The sequence below is a fragment of the Leuresthes tenuis genome, unplaced genomic scaffold, assembly GCF_036924035.1.
Source record: "Leuresthes tenuis unplaced genomic scaffold, fLeuTen1.0.hap1 SCAF_8, whole genome shotgun sequence".
Taxonomy (NCBI): domain Eukaryota; kingdom Metazoa; phylum Chordata; class Actinopteri; order Atheriniformes; family Atherinopsidae; genus Leuresthes; species Leuresthes tenuis.
The window spans coordinates 23,020,432-23,033,071 of record NW_027325362.1 but is presented as its reverse complement, the minus strand read 5'-3'; the positions used below and the strand labels follow the sequence as shown (position 1 = coordinate 23,033,071).

At 42.3% G+C, this 12,640-nt stretch overlaps 1 protein-coding gene across 1 annotated transcript in view; it reads right to left on the bottom strand.

The window, feature by feature from the left end:
• Nucleotides 1-12,640, bottom strand: part of LOC140313372 (serine/threonine-protein kinase 32C-like) — a 79,149-nt gene that overhangs the window by 25,744 nt on the left and 40,765 nt on the right. Inside the window, exon 3 of the mRNA XM_072391450.1 lies at nt 4,320-4,471. Coding sequence (XP_072247551.1) covers nt 4,320-4,471 — 152 coding nt within the window. The remainder of the gene's footprint in view (nt 1-4,319; nt 4,472-12,640) is intronic.

Sequence of the window (12,640 nt, the reverse complement as noted above, 5' to 3'; positions counted from 1 at the left end):
ACCCTGGACTCCTACACAAGGTTTCTGTGCAGTGAGGGAATGGTCGCAGCAATTACCGTGGGTTGCAGACTTAACATCCTGCCTGCTTAAGGCTGCCTTTCCCCGGCTGATGGGATTCAGTGTGGGCTTTCACAAGGTTGCTTCCAAATGCATTTCTTTTGAAGCCGGTGCTTCAAAAGCACAGCACAATTCGGGATGACTCAATGAAAGCAGAACCCCATTTCCAGACACAAAGTGTGCCTGAGCATGTAGGTATGAGCTGGAGGATATCTTACAAATCCTCTTAGTCTGCTTTGACAAAACAAAACAATGCAAAATACTTTTCCTGCTCTATTTTGCTCCCTTTCTCTTTGCCTGATGCTCTCCCCACTATGTGGTTGTGGCGGTCATTATTTCAACCGACAGCATTTTTGGTCTATTTTCCTGTATTCTCTCCGATGCTGGTTGGCAGTTTCTTTGGCTCACTCCTTAATTTCTATCAATAAAAATACTCCTATGAAGCTCAATCAAAGCTGGCATTTTTCATGAGTTGCATCCTTTTATATTGTTTGCTTTTGAGAATTGCCAGTTCCCAGAAACCCCAGCTGGTCTATCGCACATCCATTAATAATGTACTGAAAGCTCAAATGCCAAGTGCCAGAAATTGTAATGTTCTGTTTGAGGAGCCAACAGATAAGGCAACTGTCAGCTCTCCCAGGGTTAGGGAAAATAGCATGCCCACGTAGTGAACCAATTACGTTCCTCTTAGTTATACAGTACGAGAGACAATAGGAGAATGAGGCAGAGTTCGCATCAGTCCAATCTCATCTCAGCCAGCCTGAGATGTTGTCTCAAGCAGGCAGGAAAACAAAGCAGTTAGTCAATGCGATGTGCACAGGGGCAACATAATGCCGTCATGTGCAGATGCTCAGATGAAACTCCATAAAATGCAGCAGAAATTACTAATTTACTACACATTTATGTGTACAGAGAGCACTAATTTATATAAGGCTTTAGTCCCTTTAAAAGATCTTAAGGGTAGTCCTATATGAAGCTACTGTGTGGATTAAGATTAATCCAAATCAAACTATTTTTTGGAGACATCCGACTAGAAGATTGTTCAATTCCAGCCTCCAGTCAGAATAGTATTCTATTCTATTCTAAAGTATTTTCTATGGCTCACTCTGTTAGCTTGGGACACTGCACAGTGACACGCACAGCTGAGTGTACCTCCGGTTACACTCGACATGGCTATATAAGGAGTCGAGTATCCACGCATGGGAGCAAAGTATGTCTGGGCCGTATGTGGGCCGTGGAAGAAAATGTTTACGATATTCTGCCACTTCTGACTTGGTCTGTGGGAGAACGTCACACTTTAATAGAATTCCCTGTTCAGAGAGCTTAGGCCCAGTTGAACATTTAATTTCAGGAGCAACTCACCCCAGTTTTGAGAAGCTCAGTTTGTTACAATTTCAGGCAAATCAGTTTTGGTTGGACTAAAACCATTTTTAATTTTTAATGCATCAACATGCTTGCAAACTACACCTGCAAACTACCGAGGTACTGAGAGATTACATGGCATCCTCTTTTAGAAATGTTAATACAGAGTAAACGCAGACATTTCTCGCTCCTTCCCTGAACAGCTGGATCGTCACAGTTACAGATGCAGCAATGCAAACAAGTCCGAGTGCTGTGCGTGATTCAGAGCGGTTAATCAAAAGTACTGAGAGAGCAAAGAGGACTGATGTGGCCCAACGGAATCAACACGACCCCCGAATTACAATTTTAAAAAAGAATACCACAGAGTAATGTGCAAGTTCTCCATGATGCTTGAAAAAAAACCTACCTGCCAAGTATCCAGAGAAAGTTATACCTTTCCAGGTGTCTTTGTTGCTCTACTGTGTGTGTGTGTGTGTGTGTATACTTCATTCTTTCCTTGACACTCCCCTTTGTCTGTTGATCTAAGCTGCTGTTTATCCTTTCCAGACTGCTCAACATGTTCGCTTTCCTTTTGAAGCAGTTTGCTTACTTGTTTGGACAACACCGTTTCTCTCTGCAAAGCTTCCGTTCTCTACTGCCATTCAATCATTGCCTTAGACCCTTTTTTCTCTTCTGCCGCCTACTCAGCTCAGTCAACCTACCTGCCTTCGCTCTGCCAAGGTCTCTTTCCTCCAAGCTGACGCTCACCATCGTCTCCTTCACTTCTATCCTCCCACTCCCAATTCTTCAGGGTACTGGCAGTGAATCAGTAAAAAAAACTTTATGCCTGTGCTCACTTTCACGTCCAGCTTCATACTGCACAATATGATCAGCAAGTCTGTGTAAATTTGCCAAAGTCAGATTAACGCATTTCTCTTGCTTTGTATGATTATCGTGAATGCTCTCGTTCAGTTGGCTAAATCTGCTCTAGAAGTTAAACATGTAGGTGTTGAAGTGCTGTCAAGAAGAGGCCAGAAGCTGAACAGTTTGTCTGAAGCCAGATTTTGTATTTAAACTCTTTACTGCAGCTGAATTTATGGTCCCTGCTTTGACCTCGCAAACCTTTGGCACACTCTGCAAGTGCAGCCATTAAAAAAGATGCAAGTACTGATGAGAGGTGAGTGTACGCAGGTCTGTCTCTACAAGCAACGATCCATTAAAATCCAATAAAACTGTAAGTAATCCCTCCCATACACGAGACAACTTTGAAAAGACTTGAAAAAGATTTTAAAAAGACTTTCGCCCGACAGCCTCTCACATCTAAAGACAAAGTCGCTAAGTTTTAGGTCTCAGGCTGAAGTTGTGGGGTCACTATTCGCGAAACCAAAACCCGTAAAGCAATTAGTTGCTTCTCGTTTGGAGGTAACAACCTGAAGCACCTGAACAACACAGTTTGCATAAAACAAAGACTGCCTTGAAACGGCCTGGACTGAGGTTTATGACCACTTTGATCACAGAGTGCGCCACAACTCTCATGAGATTCTTCCCAAATTCAGTCTACAACTCTGAAATCGCTTGAAAAAAATCAACAAACGATCTTTCAGATGCTATTCCTGCAGTACTGACGGCACATTTCACTTGTCCAACCAATTTTTGAGATGACTGCTCTTCTTCCGTCCAGAAAAGACGAGAAGAGAAGAGGAACGAGATCAGTAAACATTGGCTCGAGCAACCGGTGTCAAAGTGAAGCTCTACGATTTCTAAATGATCATTCTTGTTTGTCTTTTCTGTCAAAAATAACAGTTCCAAACAAAATTATGAGAACTCTCTAAAAAGGTACAAACTTCATAAAAACTTCATAAAAACTCCGGTAAGAGGGAGGCTGGTACATGGCTGCTATGTGCCCCCGTTAAGATGGACAGGCCCATATTGGAGCATCTCACGAGTGGGGAGAGGAGGTGTGAAACTTCTAATTCCCACATAGATGAAATTATATAGTATGTTTGTCACTAATGGGCACTTAAAATAGTGCTGGATGCGGAGTATGAGAGGGAGAGTGGAGCCTGGAAAACTAGCACACAGGAGGTTCTGGCAGCCATGCCGTCCCGCAGGGAATTAAAAGTAAGAAAAAGAAGAAAAAATACTGATCCACTACTGTACACTCATTAAAATCGCCCTCAGTTTGTTCAGAGGTGAGGAGGAGCTTCTCTAGCAGGCAAAAAAATGTGCTTTCGGCTGAACTTAAATCATTCAGAGCTTATTGAGACAATGAGCCCAGGGCGTGACTTTGCCTCGGTTCGTCCGCACACTCTGAACACAATCAATTCATCATGGAACGCGTCGAAGACAAAATATTCTGGCAGCGATTGCTCAGGGAAGAGAGGAACGTGTGTGACTATTTGACCATTTACAGTGGAGTAAAGTGCTTTGTGTAATATGCCGTGAATGCCGTGCCAGGTCCCCAATTACATTTAGAAATGTGTCCCGTGTGAAAATGAGCGTTGAATAATGAAAGCAGCCTCTATTCACCCACATATCAGACTCGAGGGAAGAGTAAGGTAATTTCAAAGCACAGTAATTATCAGATTTGTACTTCACGAGGCTCAGAATTAAAATCCTAAAATATCTCTCTTGTGTAAATAGTTTCTTAACTTAATGGCTTTGTTTCAAGCCCTAATTAAACCAAACTTCTTTTTCTTTTATATATCCCTTAGTGCCAAGTGCGTGCGTGCAACACAAGGAACATAATATTCCCTAACTGTACGTCTATTTAAAAGCTGCAACAGATTTAAAAGTAAGCATGCAAGCGTCTTCTGGGAATCTGGGAGGCTGAGCATGCAAAATGCACACACAGGCAAAGCAGGCGACCGACACAGACAACATCAGACCACACTGAAAGTGTAAAAACATAGGATAGTCACCAGAGATTTACTAAAAAAACATGTTCAATTTCCTGTAGGATCTCAAGCTCTCTAAAGACGTTTCGGACCTCATCTCTCTCTATGCACTGCTGTTTGTTCATGTACTTCATGGCGTACATCTTCTCCGTGTCCCTCTTTTGCACAATGCATACCTGCGAAGACAGAGTGGAGAAGGAGAGGGGAGGAAGAGGAAAAGAGAGACAAATACAACCACGTTAGCAAAAGATAAATGTGTTTAAAAGATTAGCACACAAAAACAAGCTCGGACAGAGACTCGGTGTGTGCACAGATCTTATTGCCAGGGCGTCTGAGCTGAGTTTCAGCTCCATAAAAGGCGACCACGCTGCCGTGCAAATAAAAGATGTTTTCAAAACAGCACGCGGCCTCCTTCAGCTGTTGATTAATGTGATGGATACCCTACAAAATGCTGACACGCTGAGCCGCTCTGATGAACTTCATTTCCAAACATGAGGTGTGTAGCCGACAGCGCCTCCAAACAAATGACCTTGTTATTTAATCAAAAGGAGTTTGGTGGTTTTGGTTTGGAGCCATTTAACAGGTCTACTGGAAGCGCTGCCTTGTGGACAGATATTGGTGTTAAGGCTGCACGCTGAGCTTTGAAACCCAACATGAGCACAGAGGATTCCTCGGGTAAAGAGGGAATACACCTACATCTTTGTTTTATTGAAAAAAAAAAAAACATTCAACATGGCTGCCGCTGCCAGGCGAGGGATTGGGAGTAAAGAATCAGTGGACCGCAGATATTAACATCTGGTAAATACTCAATATACTTGATATATGTGTGCCGGGAGTTCACAAAGCAAAGTCTGGAGGCGTATAAAGCCTGAGGGCCTGTAGGATTATTACAAAAAGGAGGATACGCTGGTTGCATATTAACAGGTTCGTACTGACAGTCTAAGATTTCAGATCAGCTTGTAGCCCATCTTATACACCGCTGGCACAGTTGTGTGAATCAAAAATGTCGTTCAAAACTGAGGGCGGACCTACGGCTGGTTTATTGTGATTTTTAGTGGGCTTTTTCCTTCATCACCCGCTCGATTTATCAGGAAACTTTTTAACTGTGAACCAGGAGACCAGGACCGTTACAACTGTAGTTTAGCAATGCATGAAAATTCAATGAATGAATAAACAATGTAACTGGAACATATCTGGGGCAATCTTTGAAAGTTTAGTCACTTTCTTTCCAAATCGGATTTACACGCGTTAGAGTTGCTCTACAGTCGTCATGATTGGCCTCATCCATAAGGCAGAGAGCTGCTACAGATGTTTCTTTCTGTCCATCCAAGGAAAGCAAAAACATTAAAGTGTGTGGACTATTTTTTTTCTTTCAAATAAACAGCTGCATCTTATCTGTACTGTTGTGTTTTTATTTTTATTCTATGTTTTTATAGTTTTACTATGGCAATAAATCCAGAAAAAGTCACTAGAAGAGCTGGTGAAGAATGGTGGGCGGTGCCTGTTCAGGCCAGTGGAGCTGGCCAATCAGAGCAGAGTGGGCTTTCTTTAAGAGAGGGGTCCCTGCAGCTTCCACAGAAAAGGAGTACGTACTCTTCCAGCTCTTTCAGGGAACTTTTGTGTCTCTTTGTACGGTCTTCTATGAATTCTACGATTTAATCTGAACGAGTGTTTGCCACCAGATTTTATACCATTGATAAAATGCTTAAGTGGACCAAAAGGAAAACAAAAACAAAAAAGTTTTTAATTACTGGAGAAACAGGTTAAGAAAATCCTGGATTTTATAAAAGAGAAAGCAGCTCCGTTTGTCTGGCACAAGCTTGTTATTCATCTATTTAAGATTCTACGTCCACCACGAGCATGTGAGCACGGAGAGTGGCAGCGGAACAGCAGGAACAACATTACTCATCCTTGTATCACATTTAAAATATGCCAGCTTTAGCCTGCAGTTACTGTGGAGGGTGAGGGTCGAATCTGATTATCAACCACCTGCATTCTTAAGTGCACCTTTGTTTTTCTTCTCAACTTAATTTACTCCACTAACCTGGCCTCCAGCGTGCATGTAAACACAGTCAAAAAGAGGAAAAAAGACCAAAGCATGAGCATATTTCAAAATAACTATCAAAATTCTTCTGGAACAAACGCCTCTGCTGTTGTTGCAGTTCTAAAACCCGTCTCTGACTAATGTGAAGTAAGTGACCGCCTTTTACAGAACATGAACACTAGTCCTTAGCTGGACTGAACTGTCCACCCAAGGATCTTTCCACGGGTCTCATTACAGTCAGATGGCTAATGGCCATCTTATGCGGCTCTGATAAAACTGAAAAATTCGGCGAGTCATTTCCTCATTTGTCTCTTTCATTCTCTCAAAAAGGGGGAAAAGTGCCAACTGGAGGGCGAGGTTTCTCTTCCATCCAGATGGATATTTGTGCAGCTGTGCAGATGCGCTCTCCAACATTCTCCATGAAAACGATGATAACAGCCTGAAATGAGTTGCTTCAAAATGCACGTTTGTTTTATTCACATTACACTGAAATTACGCTCGGTGATGAATAAAAAATGTTCGCCTCCCCCACCCACTTATTTTTTCCACTTAATGTAAATGGAAAAAAAGGTTTTAAGATTGAGCACCAGGGTAAATGAGGCGTTGAAATAGACATTATGTGAATGATGGCAGGAGGAGACCCATTACGGTGTAAAACACCATCAACATAATTGTGCTCATGGCTTCCTCAAGCACAGCTCAAATCTGTGGCACTTCTGTCGCTGCCTCTCCAGTTTCCTCTTTCTGGATTCTCCCTGTTCAGACTTTCACCACTTGTGTCCTTTATTTGTTCAAACCTTTTGCTTCTCCTTCATCAATTCAACCGTGTGTTCGTGATGAAAGCTCCGTTAGGGCCCTTCTACAGCAAAATGGCGTGAGGAACCCAGCGCTGATGAGAGGTTCCCACGCAACACCAGCGTCTGGACAAATGAAAGAACACTTGAACACACCGCAAAGACAACTTCCAACTGCCACCCAGGGCGGACAGTCTAAAGAAGACATAGCTTGCCAGTGCAGAAGGGGGCGATACAACATATGTGATACAGTGAGGGAAAGTGGAAGACCGTCAAACAGAGCAGGTGTCTCCCGAGTCATGATCATCAGCTGGTTTTCAGTTTCTTCGCTCCACAGGGCCACAACTGTCACTTGTTATGGAGAAATGAGATTTGAAATCGTGCAACCAAACACAAGTCTGGAAAATATGCTGTCAGAAAAAAAAGATAAGCCGGCCCCTGCCACTGTAAAGCATACCCTACAGCAAGGAACCTGATTTCCCCTCTTTGAAAATGTCTGGATCTCTCACGGTGCACCTTCAAACCCACTTTGAAACGTTCATGAAAGCGCCTCATCAGACTTTAGTGAGACAAACTCAGCAGGTGGAAGAAAAAGGAACAAAAAAACAACAACAATTAATCAATAGAATCAATTCAACACAACCCGTCATTCAGATAAGTGAAAGTCGACTGGGATTTAGGTTACTTCATGTGTAATGATCACTCAGAGACAAAGATGGAAGTGTATAAAATGCGGCAGCCTGCCAAACAAGCCGCAACCATAAGACCGCACATGTACTAATGCTGCCGCTTTTCTCTCCCACCAACGGAGGAGTGTGGAAGCAGAGGAAGGTGTTCCTGCCGTGGGAGAGAAATCTCGGTCCCGCTTGGCAGCACCAGAGTCGTTTGTCCCGAAGTTTTGCCAGATTTGCAGCGGGCGAGCGATCACTCAGACGTCACCTGTTTAAAGGTCTCAAACAAAGATTTTCAAAAATTTGCATTTCCACGATGCTAAACATATTCTTTGTTACGATATGAAAATCTAAAAATGACGGATTTCAGCTTAACCACACTTTAGATCTTAAAAATCTCTCCTTTTAAGCCCTCAGCTCAATAACGCGCAGCAACAGTTCCTATGATCATTTTTTCAGGGAACAAAAGACGAGTTTTTCAAGAAAAGGTCCATTTCCATTGCAAACCACCAGCCAGTTCAGCACAATTCACTACACTGTGAACCATCCACCCACCCATTCACTGTCCAGGCGACAAACCGTAAAGCAGGAGCCAACTTTAAACGAGGCATGAGTGACAGACTGGAAATCGTGGTTGCGCTCACAGCACTGATTGGACATAACATTTATTTTCATTCACTGGAAGAGAAAACAATTTTCCCAGCGATGCCATCCGTTAAGGTGAAAACAGCACGGAGGAGGAAAAAAACACAATTTCTATGCAAATGTAATGCAATCTTGAAAAGATTATATCCTATTATACCACGCTATATTCTAAGTTTGGTTTGAGCCACAGTGTGATGAAGGAATGAAACCTTGTTAATAGAAAAATTTATCTAAAACCGACCGGTTTCATTTAGAAAAGGGCACAAATAACGAGTGTTTCATGTGTTCTCAGTTATCAATCCAGATTTACACAGTGTGCTCTGCAATATTTCTCTGAAAGCTCATAAAAAAAGAATTACTACATCCTGTCAGTACTACTGTTGCAGCTGCTCCTGTTCGTCTGTCATAAAAGAGCCCGATGGAATCTCGTTCAGTGAGTCATCTTCAGTGTCAGCATTCATTTCTTTCATTTCTGCCAGTGATTAAAATGCCTGTGAGTTTTTAATTTGTTCTCATCAATCCTTCCATCACATAAGAGGACCGAACTGCTGAAAATCATGTTGAAAACTGTCAATTTTCTCATGGAACTTCCTGATAACGTTACGGAAATGTCCGCTGCCAACTTAAATATGAACCCAGAGAAACCTTGGAGCTCTGAGCTTGTTGCTCAGTAGGGCGAGTTAATACGACTGTAAGCAAATCATCTTCTTCTTCTTCTTTCAGCCTCTCCCTTCATTAGGTTTAGGGTTAGGGGGTCGCCACAGCGAGTCGATTTGGCACGTTTTACGCCGGATGCCCCTCCTGACGCAACCCTCACCATTTATCCAGACCTGGGACCAGCACGAGAAATACACCGGCTTGTGCTCCCCAGTGGCTGGGACTACTGTAAGCAAATACTGAAGGAAATACTTTCACTCATGAAATATTCATGTCTCTAAAAAGAGCCGACAGGGATGCGAAGGGGAGGATCTGCCGTCTCGAGGTTTCTGTACGATGTCAAATGTCATACAATCCCTGTTATTTTGAATAGGCTTGTGTTGTCCTTTATGTGACTCCATGTGCTGACCGTGTTTAGAGACTATTCTTTTACAGAAAACTGCATCGGCCATTTCAGAGCATTATCATTATTGATTGTGTGTAAGTTGTATGGACTGTAAAACGCCTCATTTCCCTACCAATCAGATATCCTGCATTCAGTCTTCCCCCATTAGACTCAAATTATGTGCAATCCTCAGGATCCGGTCAGCCGAGTAAAACGATGACTTTAAAAGGAATTTATTCATGTATTCATAGAGTATATTAGCAATTCAATGCATCAGACGAGTTTTGAATAGGGCAAGGAAAAAAGTAACAATTTAGAGGCGAGAGGATTGAGGCGGAAAGTTTTGCCACCATTTGCATATGAATGGAGACATTTTCAGCAAGACTCAAATCAGCTGAGATGGAAGATTGCAGCTATCGCTGTGACATGCCAGCATGTGACTGAGCCACTGGCAAAGACCAGCTATCAGCAGCCGTGGATGCTAAAGTTTACCAAATTCATCTTGTAATATTACCTTAGAAAGGCTAATGGCCACATTAAGCCTGGAAACTATTGCAAAGTTTGCAGTGTTAAATTCTAATTCACAGAATACCTTTGAACACTGGCCAGAGACGAGGTTGGTTGTGCTTTCTCAGGCCAAAGCTCTTTACTAGCTGACTGGATGTAGGGAAAAAGCTGGGTAATAAATTATCAAGCGCTGGATTTACTATCCTCAAGCCAACGTAAGTTTATCCACCCAAAGGAAGACGCGTTGCTTCACTGAAGCCAAAAAACGTGGCTCCCAAATAAACAAAGTAAGCAGGACACAAACATCTGTTAAATCTGCTTCGTCTGAACTCTTAGGGTGTGTTTTGATCTGTGTAAAAATGCACTGGTGCACAGAAGTACATGACACCACTGAGGTGCCCCGAGGAGGTTCATTTGCCAAAGAGATTATGATGATAAAAATCAGAAAATATTCTATATTCACAGAATCGACAACAAGTGACACCAAAAGACAAAAAAAAATACATAGAATAATTCCCTCCACCAACATTAATGTCAACAATTGGTTTTTGGTGCAAAGCACCTCCAAAGAGCTCCAGTCAAAGCGCAACAATAGGAGAGGATGTAGAAAACATGAGGATTTGACAGTTTTATGTATTCATCTAAGTCGGCCTCCAAATTGCCCTGGCCACATTCAGTGTTTTTGACAGGCCGTTTTTCATCTGTCCGGTGCAGTAAGAACATTTAAGGGAAATGTTTTATCGGCTTTGTTTGTTTCTGCTTCACTTTAGTGTTTTGCTTTTAGTCCACCACTTTCAACCAAGTTTAATGACTATCTTACAATATGTCAACATTTGCATCATTCAAACATGTAGATGGAAACTACGTAAATTAGTAAGTGACTCAATATCTACTTTTTGTTGGCTTGTTCATTCCTTTTTTAATGTGGTCAGTATAAGATTTCAGTGTGAACAGGTTACTGCGCTGAACCGATGTCAGTAGATACAGGAATTATCCTCCCAAATGCTTCTTATGTCCCCCGCTGGCTAAAGTCTGTGTTCTCGTCCATCATGTTTAAAAGAGACAGACGCATGTGGTGACCTCCTTCTGCGCCAAATTGTGACAAACATTGATCAAGAGTCAGGTAGAAGTCGCATTAATTGCGATTTGACCGTACAGACTGAGGCTTCGTTGCAAAAAAATCATATCCAATCTGTATCCAATTTATGACCCATACTAAAGTGGCACAAATCGGGATTTCATGTGATTTTTGCTGTTTGCACTGACATGAAAAAAAATAAACCCGTGTCGCATATGAACAAAAAAAACAAAAAAAAAACAACTCAGATATGGGCCACATTTGACATGCAGTTTGAACGTAGCCTAAGAACAGCAAGGCATCAAGAGCCTTCATTCATCAACGGCTGATACTGCAACATGAACATCTTTGTCAGCCGCTACAACATGGCGTTACATCCACAAATGACACTTAACACTTAACTATGCTAAAGGGAAGCTTTACGATAACCTTGTCCAAAGGCGGAATTGGATTCTTTGGGCTCAGAGGCAGCATTAATGCAGAAAAGTACATCGAGATCTCAATGCAACATTTGCTACCTTTAAAACCACACATTTTCCAGGGATGTTGCGTCATTGCTTGGTATTCTCAAAGCCTGCACATCATCTTTAGTGTTGGGAAAAGGAATGAGAACTTTACGGTTTCAGTTTATAGGCCTGAAATGTAAAACTTAAGTTCTTTAAATGACGTTTTAAACCAATAAAATTCATTTGAAACAAAACATGAAATACATTCGGTTCATACTGTCTGCACTGAAATACAAGTCAAAGCATTCCTTTTATTGCATTTTGCACACCATCCAAACCTTTCTTGATCTGAGGTTGTATTAAGACCAACAGAAGCCTCGTTTACAGTCGAAGACTAAATGTGCAACAGTGTTTGAACTTTGAACAGTGTTTCTGCAGAGCTTAGGTAAAACTCTTTTTAGTTCAAGTGACAATGAATTCAGCACTGCACCTATCAGACTGCTTTCATGCAGCAGGGAACTTGAATGGCATTGTGGTTAATGAGCAAACACAATTAAGGGGGAGGGGGTAGTCGGTCAGTGATATGGGCTGTGTACAGGGTTTCTTTTCAGATTCGGTCTCCAGGCAGCAGGCAGTCGGAAGGATGACAGCCATGGCTCGGGCTGAAATCTTGTCACAACGTTGGCTGTAATCTCCGACCACCAGCTGCACGTAGCACCCATTTATCTCTCCTAAAGAGAGCTTTTTAAAGGTGGTCCAATAGGCGCACACACGATAAACATTAAGGTGGGACCTATCGATTTCTCTGTGGACAGTGTTAGAAGGGCAGAACCTTTTGATGTGGAGGATTTTAAAGGAAAGGACGCGGCACAGGAAGATGTGCCACAGATGATAGTGTCCGTCTGTCAGAAAAAGCTGCAGAAAGAAACCCTGCTTTGCATCACAACAGCTTGCTTTTAATTCTTTTAAGCTCTGAAGCATGACATTAACTTTGTTTTTCCAGCAGCACAATCATTGTTTAATCAGTGCTAAGAAAGGAGAACGGCACCAATAATGAGGAACTCAGCAGGCTGTTTCCTGCAGTTAATCTTCATGGGTCAGCCACGGGCACCTGGCAG